The 14796-nt window shown below is 39.9% G+C and overlaps 1 protein-coding gene and 1 long non-coding RNA gene across 2 annotated transcripts in view; one reads left to right on the top strand and one right to left on the bottom strand.

Moving 5' to 3' along the window:
- Positions 1 to 148: 148 nt before the first annotated feature.
- The window catches only part of LOC140620351 (uncharacterized), a 21614-nt gene continuing 6966 nt past the window's right edge, over positions 149 to 14796 (top strand). The window contains exon 1 of the long non-coding RNA XR_012020158.1: positions 149 to 470. This is a non-coding gene — a long non-coding RNA (uncharacterized lncRNA). The remainder of the gene's footprint in view (positions 471 to 14796) is intronic.
- Positions 11562 to 14796, bottom strand: part of TTPA (alpha tocopherol transfer protein) — a 22834-nt gene continuing 19599 nt past the window's right edge. The window contains exon 5 of the mRNA XM_072804502.1: positions 11562 to 13980. Within this exon, the coding sequence (XP_072660603.1) occupies positions 13963 to 13980 (18 nt within the window). The 3' untranslated portion in view covers positions 11562 to 13962. The remainder of the gene's footprint in view (positions 13981 to 14796) is intronic.

The following is a 14796-nucleotide window of genomic DNA, read 5'->3' as shown; positions in this document are numbered from 1 at the left end:
CGGCGGCCGGGGGGGCGGGCTGCGGGCCGCGCGGGGGCGGCGGCGGCGGGCGGGGGCGTCGCTCCGCCGCGGGGCCTTGTGGGAGATGTAGTTCCGGCGCGCGCGGCGGCCGCGGGGCCCGGGCGGGCGTTTCCGGGGCCGCGCTCGGCGTTCGCGCTGCCACCCGCGACCCCGCGGCCGCCAGCGCTGCGGGGCGGCCGGTGCGGAACAGGCCGGAAACGTGCGGGTGGGCTCGGGGTGGCCGGGATCTCCCCGTTCAGCTCGTCCATGGCGGTGACCTCCCGTCACCCGTGACCGAGCCCGGGCTCTGGAAGGGGACGGCCCCGGGCCTGGGTCTGAGCGAATCTTGAACCCAGGCCGCCAGCGGGGTAGCTCCCTCCCGAAGGGGAGACCCTGCGTGTCCTTAGCAATGGTGACAGCCCAGTCGGGCGCTCCAGCGTTCCCTGGAAGGAGAGACTGTGGCCTCGGAGGTAATTTCCACACCGCGCTCTTCGTCCTCAGGGTGCAGGCAGCTGGAGGAAGCGAGGGCAAGGGGGGGACGGGGATGTGGACACCTCCCCGGCGCGGGCGCACCTGCGGCCTCACCTGCCAAGCGGCTCTAGGAGGGGCCCCTTGCTGGCATCGCCCCCCCCCCCCGCCCCCGAGCACGTGCCCTTTCCTGTTAGCTTGGACCGTACACTTGTCTGCCTTCCACACAGGCGCAGAAACGATGACTCTGGTTCCTGGGCGATAGAAGTATTTTGAGGGTTTGTTTAAGATTTTTAAAAATACAAGGGTGGAATTTAAAAAGAATAAATACTTTTTAAAAAATAGAATTAAAAAAATGCTTTAGGATCACTAGGCATATTTTGGTGGGAAGGTAGGTAAAAAGGCAAAAAGTATTTTCTTTCTAGGTGGAAGTGGCCACTCGCAAGGGCCAAAGTGAATTCAGAATAAAATTCTTTGACGAGTATTGGGAGTGTGTTCAATCAGGGCCAACTATTGAGGATGCAAAGATGAATTGGTTGGACAGTGTCTTTTTTTTTTTTTTTTTTAGAAGAAGTATGCAATTTTCAGTAAGGAGAAAAGACGGGAAGGGAACATGACTTAGTAAGAATTAGCTTTGGTATATTTCAAGACTGAATGCAGTAAGTAGCCTGGTTTGATAAGACAATAATGCTACTGTACAAGGGCGTGGTGAAAGATAAGCCCACAGGATGTGGTTAAAGATATCATGAAAGGCCTTTAGTACTCAGCTGGTTTTGAGTATAATTGAACAGAGGAAGAGCCTTGGCAAATATGAATTCGTGGTGTTGGAACAGGTGGCTATCCTCGGAGGACAAATAATTATCTGGCCTTTTACACAAAAGTAAACTTTATTTATTTATTTTTATTTTTTAAAAGATTTTATTTATTTATTCATGAGAGACACAGAGAGAGAGGCAGAGACACAGGCAGAGAGAGAAGCAGGCTCCCCATGGGGAGCCCGATGTAGGACTCGATCCCAAACTCTAGGATCATGACCTGAGCCAAAGGCAGATGCTCAACCACTGAGCCACCCAGTCGTCCCTAAACTCCATTTAAATAAAGATGTAAATGTGTAAAACAAAATATACTCCAATAAGAAAACATAGTAGTAAGTGTTCATGACACTTACTTAGGATTTTATAAAACATTGTATAGAAAGATGCAAGTGGGGCAGCCCCGGTGGCGCAGCGGTTTAGCGCCGCTTGCAGCCCAGGGTGTGATCCTGGGGACCCGGGATTGAGTCCCACGTGGGGCTCCCTGCAGGGAGCCAGCTTCTCCCTCTGCCTGTGTCTCTGCCTCTCTCTCTGTGTCTCTCATGAATAAATAAATAAACTCTCTTAAAAAAATAAATTAATTAAAAAAAAGAAAGATGGAAATGTTAATGGAGAAAAGTAATAAATTTGACAATGTTATAATTTTGAAACTTCTGTATAACTTTAAGAAAGTTAAAGATAAGGCACAAACTTGGAGGATATATTTACAAAATGTAGAATTTTAATAGTTTATTTCTAGAATATACAAAGGACTTAATAAGAACATCTCAAAAGAAAACTAGGGAAAGAATATGAAAAGACAAATTAAACCTTAAATAGTCATCAGGAAAACGTAAATTAAGATAATACATTACATCCATCAGATTGGCATAAATGTAAGCCTTGAAAATAACAAAGTGTGTAGAAAATGAAAATTCTTTAACGCTACTAGTAGAATCATAAATTATTACAACCATTGTTGAAAACGTTAGAGAATATCTGGTAAAGGTGAAGATGCACATATTCTGGAGGCTCCTGGGGGGGCTCAGTCGATTAAGCATCTGCCTTCTGCTCAAGTCATGATCTCAGGGTCCTGGGATCCAGCCCTGCAGTGGGCTCCCTGCTCACTGGGGAGTCTGCTTCTCCTTCTTCCTCTGCTGCTACCCTCCCTGACCCTCATGCGTGCTCTCTCTCTCTTTCTCAAATAAATAAATAAAATCTTTAAAAAAATGCACATATTCTGTAAACGAATATTTTTCAGACATATGTATATACCCTAGAGTAATGCTTGGATGTGTGAACAAGGAAATAGGTACAAGTATGTTCTTTTTTTTTTTTTTTTTTGCGGGGGGATAACAGTGAAATATTAAACGCAATGAAAATGACCTATAAGAGAATGGATAATAAATTGAATAATTTTTTTAAGATTTTATTTATTTATTAGTACACATGAACAGGGAGAGGGACAGAGGGAGAGGGAGGAACAGACTCCCTGCTGAGCATGGAGCCCAACATGGGGCTCCATCCCAGGACTCCGAGATCATGACCTGAGCCAAGGTCAGACACCCAACTGACTGAGTCATCCAGGTGCCCCAAATTGAAGAATTAATAGACTTTTAGAAAGCATGAAAATAAATTGGAGCTGCTTTTAAACAAAGATACATCCATATTAATAAGAGATAACAGAGATAAATTATGCTTGGGTCTAGAGGATAAGTCAACCACCTGAACCAGAATCTCTCCACACATTTTCAAAAAAAACATCATTATGTACAAGTAGTGCAAATATAATCACATGTGATGCATGCCTTTAGCAATATTAGAAGACAGAGAATACCACAAACATCCAATTATCAGAAAATGGATTAGTTCCAAATTTTAAAAAGTTTCCTCCACTGCTACAAGACATCTAAATGTAAAGGTGGGAGAGGCAGGACTTCAAAGAATCTTTGAAAAAGAAAAAAGGGAGTGGATGATTAAACAAAGCATAGGCAAAATCAAACCTTGAAAGAAAATGTCAAACATTAAGTGCTAACATACTGAATACAGCCTGGGTCTTAGTAAGTTATAACAATGGATGTCAAGAAGGAGCTTGAAAATAAGAGACCAGAAGTGTCAGATACAGAGAGCGTTACTTTTGAGGAAGAATCAGCTACATTTATGAGAAGGTAATGTCCCTTAACGACATGGCAATGAAGAGAACAAAAGAAGGGGAAAAATTAAGGATTCTACAGAAACAGAAGAAATAAGTCGTGCCAGCCACCCTACCTCACTGCTACATACATAAAACTGCCACCACAAAAACATTATCTTTTAAAGGAATTACACTTCACTATATTGACACAATAAGATACTTTTCAAGTAGGAAATTGTCTACAAAATGCTTGTTTAAAAAAATCAGACCAACACAATGCAAAACTACTCTGAGATGAAACAAAAAAGGTAAATTGTAACATTTCACCTAATGAAAATTATTCCTCAAAACAAAACTGTAAGACCAAGTTCTAAACTAAAATTAAATATTCTCAAACAAGCATTAGATGTGTGTATATATGTGTACACATCAAATCTAGTTCACCACCTAAGAACACAAATGGACAAAATCAGAAAGGAATGCCTCAAAAGTTGACCTAATCTGGAAAAATTTGAAGGAAAAGACAAAACTATCTCACAAGTGAAGAATAAATTACCTTCATCTGTCTAAAGCAGAGAAGACTCAAGCAGAATTTTAATAACCATCAGTGAAGAAAGAGAAGAAATAACCAAAGGAATGGTGATTGAAAAAGTAAAACAGATCTTAGAAAAATGCTTAAAATGAAAGGCAAAGAAGATTCAACATCTGTATTATTGAAGTCCTGGATGAAGAAGAAAATAAAGCAATGGAACAAAAGTTTTTACCATAATCCAGGAGACTTTATGTAAGGAAGAGAAGAATGGTAAAATTGACCTGGAATGAACAACTCTGAGACTTACCCTAGCAAAACTCTTGGACATTAAGGAAAAATAAGAAATTTTGAAGACCATGAGGCAAAATAATCAGTTTACTTATGTGGGTAAGAATATTAGTATGATCTCACACTTTTCAAGAGGAACATAAAAATCAAGGCAATAATGGAGCATCATTTTAAGAAAAATTCAAACAAATTTTTAGATTTCTGTATTCAAGCTATATAAACATAAATGTTCTCACACCCTTCCTGGAAATCCATCTAGAAGATGAATTTCATGTAAACAAAAGGTGACTCGGAAAATACATCAAAACAATTGATGGTGAGCATTTAATAGAATTGTAGTACTAATACTAAAATAAGAGTAGGGATTTGGATCAAAGAGTAGAATATAAATATATATTCTGCCCAATAGGAAGAATGCAAGTTAAAAAAGTAAGAGGAAAAAAAAAAAAGTAAGAGGAAAGGAGAGAGAGAGGAAGGGAAAACTAAAATAAAATTGTTGTGTATAGGTAATAGGTGAGAGTCAAAAGGTGCCATTTAAAACTGACCAAATAGAAAAAGTTAGAAAAGAACAAAGGGCATGGTAAAAGTTATATAAATAACTGTACTTACGTACATAGACATAAAACAAATAGATCCTAGCTGGAAAAGAGAAATCTGGAGTTTTTTGTAGTTATGTAGGACTGACAAAAAAAAAAAAAAAAAGGAAAATATAAAGTACATGGTTAAATTTTACCATGGAATATGTGCCAAATTCTGGGATGTTACCAGAAACTGAGGAAGACTGAGTAGGAAAGGCAGAGTGAAACATTCACTTGTCTTGCAGAATTTTGGAAACAAAGTTCTATTAGAGAGAAGGAGTTTTCAGCAAACCCACAATAGATACTTCAAGGCATTTACAAGATTTTTTAACCTGCAAAAGATGGGTACTAAGTTTAAAATCTGCCAAAGGTAGAACTTTCAAGGCTGAAAAAAAAAAAAAAAAAAAGAAAAGAATATGCAGACTATCAATCGGAAACCCAAGAGGACCAGGGCACCTGGGTGCCTCAGTCGGTGGAGGATCAACTCTTGATTTCAGCTTGGGTCCTGATCTCAGGGTCCTGATATGAAGCCCCACATCATGCTGAGCATGGAGCTTGCTTGGGATTCTCTCCCTCTTCTCCCTTTACTCCTCTCCTTGCTCTTATGCTCTCTTTCAAAAAATAATAATAATAATAATAAAATAATTAAAAAGCCCAGGAGGAACGAAGAATAGGGATGAACCAGAGATGGACTAAATCTTAACCAAATTAGCAATCCAGTATAAGACCTGATTGGATTGACTAGCCTTTCACTCTATCTGACAAAAGAAAGGAAGAATCATTGCTAATGGAAGATATTATCTGGAGCCTCTACAGTTAAATGCAATGTCCAATATACTATAAAGTATTTCTAAAAATATGAAGAAGACGAAGTAAGTGATAGTAATATAAAAAGAAAAGTAAAACTGAAGACCCATGGATAGATGGGTAGATGATCCTGATACTGCAATTAGAAAACAAGGTTTTTATTTTAAATAAAATTTTAAGTTACAATTTTAAGTTAAATGGAGAAAAATATGGGCAAAATCAATGAGAAGTTTTCAACAAAGAATTGGAATCTATGGGATCCCTGGGTGGCGCAGCGGTTTAGCGCCTGCCTTTGGCCCAGGGCGCGATCCTGGAGACCCGGGATCGAATCCCACGAAGGGCTCCCGGTGCATGGAGCCTGCTTCTCCCTCTGCCTGTGTCTCTGCCTCTCTCTCTCTCTCTCTGTGACTATCATAAATAAATAAAAATTTAAAAAAAATATTAAAAAAAAAAAAAAAAAAGAATTGGAATCTATAAGAAGGAATTTTAAATTCTCTTTATTTTGCCTAAAGAATAATGTCTCCTGTTTTGTATAGTAATTTTAACTGCAAGACATAGTATCATCAGAGGATCCTGTTTTATTAGTAGGTATGTTCCTAACACTGTAAACAGTTGTAAGTTATCTAACAAAAACAGCTAAACAAAAGACTTAGTAAGTTTAATACAAGTATAATGCAAAGCAAAAATTAAAAGTGGGCACCTAGAGTAAAACACATTGAATTTTTCTTCAAAATCAGGAAAACAGCAAAACAAAAGTCACCATTGGAATGTCAAAGAATAAAACAGACCACTAGAGCTAACACAAAAATAAACAAACATAACAAAACTGGTATCTTGTTTTTCCCACCGTACTTATATGTATGTATTTATTCCCCCCCACACACTGTATTTGTATTTAGCTGTGAAAAATAAAATATCCAAAATGACCTTCTACCCTCAGATCTGTTTAAGGACCATTTGAATTGATAAAGTTTATTATTAGTAACATGTTTTTCTTAAATATTTATAATAGCATTATCCCATCTAACTGGGCCCTAGGATTTTTTCCACTTTCAAAAGGGACAACCCTTTGTTTACTTCTACGTATAGATGAATTAAGTAACTGGATATTCCACCCTAAGTTTACATCAATTATTTACAAAAAAACATTCATGTCTGTCTGAGTTTCTCAAGCCAGTTTTTACTTGAGTCAGGGTAGGTCCTTGCCACTGGCCACTTTTACACTCTTAATTGCCTCTAGAGAAAATCATCACCAGTGTTTTACTACAGATGCTTGTGGGCCACTTCTTGTTAGAAATACCACTGACTGTCACCAAAGCAGAGTCCTGGATGCTGCTCATCTAAATGCTGTAAAGTATATAGTTCTCCAGTCATCAACTGCCCGCAATCACTCATGACTTCTCTACCAACAGAAGGGGGTCTGGCTGCACCCTAGAATTTGCCTAGCCTCTTCTGAACTACCCTGTTTTTAACACTTCCTCTCTTCTGCTCCATTCTTTATACACCTTGACATCCAGAATGGTAGTGATGGTATAGAAAGGAATATTCCAGTGTTAGTCCTTGGGTAGGACTGGGAAGTGGCAAAATGCAGTCTCATTACAATTGCACTAGTCTCATTCTTTAGTTCAAAGAGTGAGGAGATCTCAGATGACTTATCTCTTCAAGAAAGAGAGCAATCCATCTAGTGAGGCCCCATTAAGAACTCAACAGGCCACTAGAGGAAAAAGCAGAGGAGAAGAAAGACGAAGGGATAACTGGATAAATTTAGGAGTATTATCAATGTGACATACATCCCAAAGTTGAATCAAGTCACTCCTTAGGCATTTACTTTTAGTGAAACCAGTAAGTTCAGTTGAACAGGATAAACGTCTCTGGGGGCAGGCAATGGCTTATTAATCACAAAAGAAAGGACACTTCTCTAGTATCTTCCCAGGTAGGGCTCTACTTACTGAAAACAGGACCCAAAGACTTAGAACCACCAACCAGAAGAACAACTATAGCCTTCTTTGGCTACACCCTGTTCTAGATAGTTCTTGGTTTACAGGAGGGTAGAGGGAAACTGATAGGAGCAAACCTCAAGAGTTTTCTCTTATGACCCTATTGGGAAGGAGAAATAACTATCCGAGAGCTTAATAAGATGAGAGCATCAGAGTGGCCCGAATCTGGCTACAGAGTGTCTACCTCTCCTATGAATGTGTACTGCAATGTTTGAAACCAAGTGTTTGTTTACTAAGGTAGGGAAGAGGCATTTTTTTTTTTTTTTGCAATTCCTTTCACTCATGACATCTGCTAGATGACAGGAAAGTAACATAGCTTGCCCAGAATCCAGTGGAAATACATGTGTGGGAACAAAAGGTTTAAAAGTGACTGAAAAAAAAATAAATAAATAAAAGTGACTGAAAAAGGTCTCTCTCTATCATAAATAAATAAATAAATATTAAAAAAAAAAAAAAAAGGGATCCCTGGGTGGCTCAGCAGTTTGACGCCTGCCTTTGGCCCAGGGTATGATCCTGGAGTCCTGGGATCGAGTCCTGCGTTGGGCTCCTGGCATGGAGCCTGCTTCTCCCTCTGCCTGTGTCTCTGCCTCTCTCTCTATCATAAATAAATAAATAAATCTTTAAAAAAAGTGACTGAAAAAGGAAAAACTGAATTAATTTTAATTTGAAAATATATAATTAATACAACATTTTTAAAAAGATTTAAAATGAACTAACCCCTCACCCTCGCAATTAAAAAAAAAAAATGGGACTAGGGGTGCATGGCTGACTTAGTTGGTGGAGCATGCAGTTCTTGATTTTGGGTTGTGAGTTCAAGCCCCATACTGGATGTAGAGTTTAGCTAAAAATCTTTAAAAAAAAAATAAAAATACATAAGCTAAAATTAAAACTTAAAAAAAAAAAAAAAGTAAAGAGTTGTCACTAATCCATCCCACACTATTTTCATACTTTCTAAGGAAGATGGATTCTGGATGAGATATTTTGTTTTGCTAAGGGAAGAGGGGTGGTTATGGATTTAGAGAAATCACAAAGGAGCCCAGAGAAATGGGACATAATGAGGGATGAGGGAGAAGGAGAGGAAAGGAAGGGAAGTAAAGAGGAGGGAGTAGAGGAGAGGGCAAGAGAGAGAAGACAGAGGACAACAAGCAAAAGAGAAAGACTGTTCAAAGGTACATTGTGGTTTTGCTGCATGATCTGCAATTTTGTCCTTTTTACCATTTCTATGTGGAAGCTTTTCTAGTCTGCATACTTTATTCATGTTTTATTGTCTATATTGTGTAACTGTGCCAGATGTGAAATTTGTCTCAACATAGCAACTGAATGCAGGCTGAGTCAGCTAAAGGAGGCCCGGTTACATCTCTGTATCTAGGTAAAGCATTCATGTAATAAAGGATTTGGAGGAATACATATGTGGCAGTCACTTCCAAATGGCACAAGATTAGATCAAGTGCCAGTCAGTTGTGGAGCTCTGTGTGCTAAGTTTTGAAATTGTTTACCAAGAAGTTCAGTATTCTTTATTGCATCATTTGCAGTGATGGTTATTTCCTGTTTCCTGTTCATGGAAGATGTGAGAGCTTTGGCTCAATTCTTGAGTAGCCCATAGTGGAGATGCTCCAGACAAAAAGATGGTTCAAATGTGAGATACAGCATCCAAGTCCTCAAGATCTCCTGCCAAGCTCTCAGCTTCCCTTTCAAGGGTGTTATCAGGCTCAGGAGAAAAAGGAAGAATATACTAACATTTTGGCATCAGTCTTCATTTTCAGGAAACAGTTATGGTCCAGATCAATGATAGTCATTAAAGAAGACAAAGAGGAATTTAAATACTTTAAGAAAGTGGTTGGGCTGCATATCTGGTAAGGACTCACAAGACTGGCCAGGTAATATGAGCCTCTCCAGTGCTAGGAGATAGCAATAGGTCTGCTTCCTTAAATGAAATAGGTGTCTTTTGGAATAACCAAAGAAAATGGGGCATTTTTTCGCCATAATGTCATCCTTTCTAACATATAGTAGCTGAGAAAAGGGTATGGTTATAAGGAGACTATCCTGATTGGGAATTTTCCGTATGTGAAACTGTAGTGCCCCCAAGTGGCAGCATCCATGCTGGAGTTGTTAGATGTAAGGTTGCATTTTCTTTAGGTAAATGATGAATAGTTACGAGTACTGTCATTAGAGTTGGCAGAGTAAAAGATGTATAGTTGACCCTTGAACAACACAGGGTTGTGAGGCATTAACACCCTCGCCCTGCCTAGTTGAAAATCTTCATGTAATTTAGACTCCCCCAAAACTTAGTTACTAATAGTCTACTGCTGACCAGAAGCTTAGACAATAACATAAACAGTTGATTGATGCATATTTTGCGTGTTAGATGTATTATGGACTGTGTATTTATAACAAAGTAAGCTAGAGGAAAGGAAATGTTATTACAAAAATCATATGGTAGAGAAAATATATTTTCAGTATTATACTGTAAAATATCTGCATACAAGTGGACACATTCAGTTCAAGCCCATGTTATTCAAGGGTCAACTATATAGATAAAAACTGGAACCTAGAGGGATCCCTGGGTGGCACAGCGGTTTGGCGCCTGCCTTTGGCCCAGGGTGTGGTCCTGGAGACCCGGGATCGAATCCCACGTCGGGCTCCCGGTGCATGGAGCCCTCTTCTCCCTCTGCCTATGTCTCTGCTTCTCTCTCTCTCTCTCTCTCTCTGTGTGACTATCATAAATAAATAAAAATTTTAAAATATATATATATATATTTTAAAACTGGAACCTAGAAAATTCTTGTCTGTGAAATTGCCAGAGAAATAAATATAACTTTTCTAAAAAGTGGTCCAGATTGGATTTGATTATTTATTTAACTGATATAAAATATAGGAAGAATTCCCTAGCATTGTGTGGGGAAAACAGCTAAGCTGTGGTGGTTTTAAGGATGGGAAGATTTTGAGGAAAATGAAGGAAAGGGTGAACAAAGGCAACAATTTTAATAAAGATGTTAAGTTTGAGTAGCCTCGGGCAGCCCGGGGGGCTCAGCGGTTTGGCACTGCCTTCAGCCCAGGGTGTGATCCTGGAGACCCGGGATCGATTCCCAAGTTGGGCTTCCCTGAGTGGAGCCTGCTTCTCCCTCTGCCTGTGCCTGTGTCTGTGCCTCTCTCTCTCTCTGTGTGTCTCTCATGAATAAATAAATAAAATATTAAAAAAAAGTTTGAGTAGTCTCAGTTTAGCAAAAGCTATCCAGAGGTTTTGGGGATCCTGAATATAGGTAAAATAAGGAATAGGGAAGAAGGAATAGTAAGAAGGGCAAAAAAGACATGTTTCAAGGAAGTTTTGATACTAATCAGTAATAGAAAAATAGAAGGCAGATAACACGAAGGATACAAAAGGAAAATATGGAGGGAATTAAATATAACACCTGTGGATGGGGATCCCTGGGTGGCTCAGGGGGATCCCTGGGTGGCTCAGGGGTTAAGCGCCTGCCTTCAGCCTAGGATGTGATCCTGGAGTCCCGGGATCGAGTCCTACGTCCGGCTCCCTGCATGGAGCCTGCCTCTCTCTCTGCCTGTGTCTCTGCCATTCTCTCTCTCTCTGTGTTTCTCATGAATAAATAAAATCTTAAAAAAAAAAAAAAAAACACCTGTGGATGATCTTTTCCCAGTATGTTAGTTGCAAGCTGACCACTTTATGGTATCATACAATTATTCTTGAGAAAGCCTACTTCATGTCATAATAGGGGAGGACAACCTTTTTTTTCCCTTCTACTCTGCTAGGATCTCTGACAAAAGATAAAGATTAACAAGAGAAAAACTATTCATGCAGTGTACATTGTGTCAGAGGAATTTCAATGAAGGGTAACTTAAAGGGTTGGTTAGAACTTGGGCTTATAGAACATCTTAGCAAAGGAAGAAGACTTTGAGTTTCTACGGGTGATAAATTGTGGGAAGGCAAATAAAATATAAGGAGAATTAATGGAAGATAAAGGCAAATAAATTATTGTTTATTATATAGATTTCTTGGGACTGATAAGGGTCTATAGTTGTCATCAGTGATTAACTTTTGTCTTTCCTGGTAGAGAAAAGAAAGGGGACATTTATGTCCTGCTTTTAGGTAAATAGGGGGAAAGTGGAGAGCTTTTCTTGTATCTGCTTCTTCTCAGTTCCCTGCAGCTCAAAATAATACTTTTGTCAAAGTGGCATATTTTGGGGGTAGCACAGTCTGTCACCTATGTCATCATCTGCTTCTGTGGGCCTCTCCAAAAACCTTCAATTTAAGGTTTCCTGTTGAAGTGGATTTCTATTTGAAGTAAGGCTTTTATTTCTTTTTAGTTGTGAATTGTGAACCCAAGTTTGTAATCTTTGTTTTGGAGCAGTTTGGGTGGTAAGAAGGACCCCTAAATTGGATCTACCCCTTTCATATATAAAAAAAGGGAAAGGGTATGAGTAATTAGAGACGTGAACAGTGGAGAAGAGGACAGAGAGGATTTGAGATTTTGAATTGCAGGCATGGAACCCAATTAAGGAGATCAGGGCCATCTCTTTAGTCACGATTTATAAGGGAGAGGCAATAGCAGAAAAGTTAGGAAGTCAGTTCTGGCAATAGCCAACTATTCGTGTAAGTCCTTGGAGTTGTCTTTTGGTGTTAACAGAAAGGGAAATTGATAATGGTGTTAATATTTTTCTTTTTTTGAAATAAAGCCTTTACTTCAAGGAGAATATCATGTGCTAAAACTTAAAGGCTGTTTTATGTTTAGAGATGTTATGTCCCTTTTGGACAAAAGCTTGGAGTGAATTTTGGGTATTGACAACCATCATTAATCAGAGAAGGTCATCTACATACTGAATTCCGGTAATGAGACTCAGATACCCTCAGAGGATGGACTGAAGTTCTTCAAAAGAGGTTCTCCTGATTAATGAGTGGATAAGACTGAGCAGTGGGGCAGGAAGATGGAGTACAGTGTGGGGCTGTGCCTGACCATTCCCCATCCCAGACCTTTACATCACCCCATGTGCATAGTGCTTTGAGAAAGAGGGGCATGGTGCCTGGTAAAACTCTGCTCTGGGTAACGTGCAAAAAGAGCTCTTATGGACTGGAGAGGGAGCTCCTGATGAGAACTCCTGAGGAGGAGTTTATTTACTCAACTATGGTTAACCAGTCTCTGGAACAACATCTTGGGGGCCAGCCTGTAATTCGTATGTGTGTGAGAGTAAAATTAAAAGAAGTGAAGTTTAAAATCAACGAAAAAATTAAAGCCAATTACTTAAAATACTTAAAACAGAGAAATGGATTGAGGTCTGAGATAAATAAAGCCCAACAGGGTAGGACCTTATCACTGTAATACTGCTAACATTTAGGATGAGAGAGAGAAAAAAAGTAGGGAGAGGAGGTTACGTCAGAGGGTTTGTAAGGAGGCTGCTGAGGATAGCCCAACTTCCTAGTAAATATTCCACTTAGCAAGGCAGACCTTCATCCCACTTGTGACTCTTTCCCTGGTAGCTATCCCCAGCCTTGCAATAATAAATATCCCTCGGTAAGGTCTGCATCCTATGAGTATTGATCCTGTGCTAGATGCTAGTTAGATACTGATTATACTAAAGTGAAAAAGACTGTCTGCCTTTAAGAGCACTTTGCAGCAGGTTGACAGGTAAACAGCTATAAATTCAGTGTCATAAAGATTGTTTTAGACATCCACACAGAGGATCCACAAGTGGGAGCAAAGAATTCTCTGGAGGGTTAAGGTTTTTACAGATGTGACAAGTGAGCAGGACTTTGCAGAGAAAGCAGGAAAGAAAATGGAGCCGAGAAAACAATAAGAGCAAAGGTTCAAAGTACACGCTATACACAGTACACATATTTTACCTCCCTCCCCGCCACCTTCTGAGATGTTTTGCATGGAGGGGGTGATAGTTTTCCAAGTGGTGAGAAGGCTGAGTGCTAGAGTACAGGTGGGGTTTGGAGTCTTGCAATGTGAAGTTGGAAGAACAGGTTGGGCCTGGTTGTTAAGGGCTCCGGATGCCAATTAGTTTACCGCACAACCAGTGCTGCTTCTCTCAAAGTTCAGGGAATAAAATCTTGCAGGAAGAGAACTTTGGCAGCAGTGGAAGGGGTATGTAAGGGCAAGAATAAGGAGATACTGGTAATACTCCTCTATTGTGGAGGCTGTTATAGCAGGTCTGATGAGAGATGACTAATCTTGGAAATGGGTTGGGGCCTGACATTCCCAAGTAGGATTGGTAGAGTCTGGTGGCCTATGGAACTGGGTCTATGAGGAGCACGGTGGTGGTGTGGAGGGTGTGGACTTCAGCGCCAAGCCGGCTGAGTTCAGTGATGCTGGCATTCGCTAGCTCTGTGAATCTGAGCCAGGAGCAGACACTTTCAAAGTTCAGTTCTCGCCTGTAAAAAAATGGACAAAATGCCACTTACCTTTTTTTCCGGCAAAGATCACAAGACACAACATGTGTGAATCTAAATTTTTGTCTGGCACAAAATAAGTAATCTGTACATTTGAGTGCCCTTGAGCAGGTGTGTAAAGCCTCACACGTTTTGTTTCATGTGCATCTTTCTAGGGGAAGTCCTACTCTTCTGTCCCCATTCCCTCCCTCCAAAAATATAGGGCTATTTACTGTTTCTTAGACATGGCCTATTCTTTCTCATCTCTGTCTCTGCTCATGCTGTTTCTTTTCTTGGAATATCCTTTCTCTCCTCAGTTCTCATTGTTTGCTAGGGCAGTCAATTCACCTTAAATGTTCTGCTTCAAGTTGTACCTTGTCTAAAAACACATCTTCAGTTACCCAATGTGGAAATTATCTTTCCTTCCCAGGCATTTTTTTTTTCCCCTTCCAAGGCATTTTATTAGAACCATTCTAATGACCCTTACACTATCCTGCACTTTACCTGGCTATATGTATATATATTTTCTCTTTTCTAAGTAACATCTAGTTAATTTCTCTATTCACTGTAGTATTTGATTCAGTGTCCAGAATTATCAAAAGTAGACATTTAATAGATTAATATGATTGACCTGGGTAGAGAAGAAAGCAGTTAAGCAAGTACTAGCTATGGGGGAAGGAGGAGGATGGTACGCGTCCTTGCTAACAAGAAAATTACTGGAGATGTATTGTTGCCAATCCTAATTTTATTACCCTCATTACTGGTTCTGCCTGTGTGGAGTTCACAGTTCCTCCATGGCAATAAGTGTGGCAAAATTTA

The sequence above is a fragment of the Canis lupus genome, chromosome 28, assembly GCF_048164855.1.
Source record: "Canis lupus baileyi chromosome 28, mCanLup2.hap1, whole genome shotgun sequence".
Classification (NCBI taxonomy): Eukaryota; Metazoa; Chordata; class Mammalia; order Carnivora; family Canidae; genus Canis; species Canis lupus.
Note: the sequence above shows the minus strand (reverse complement) of the source record. Positions and strands in the feature narration are given on the sequence as shown.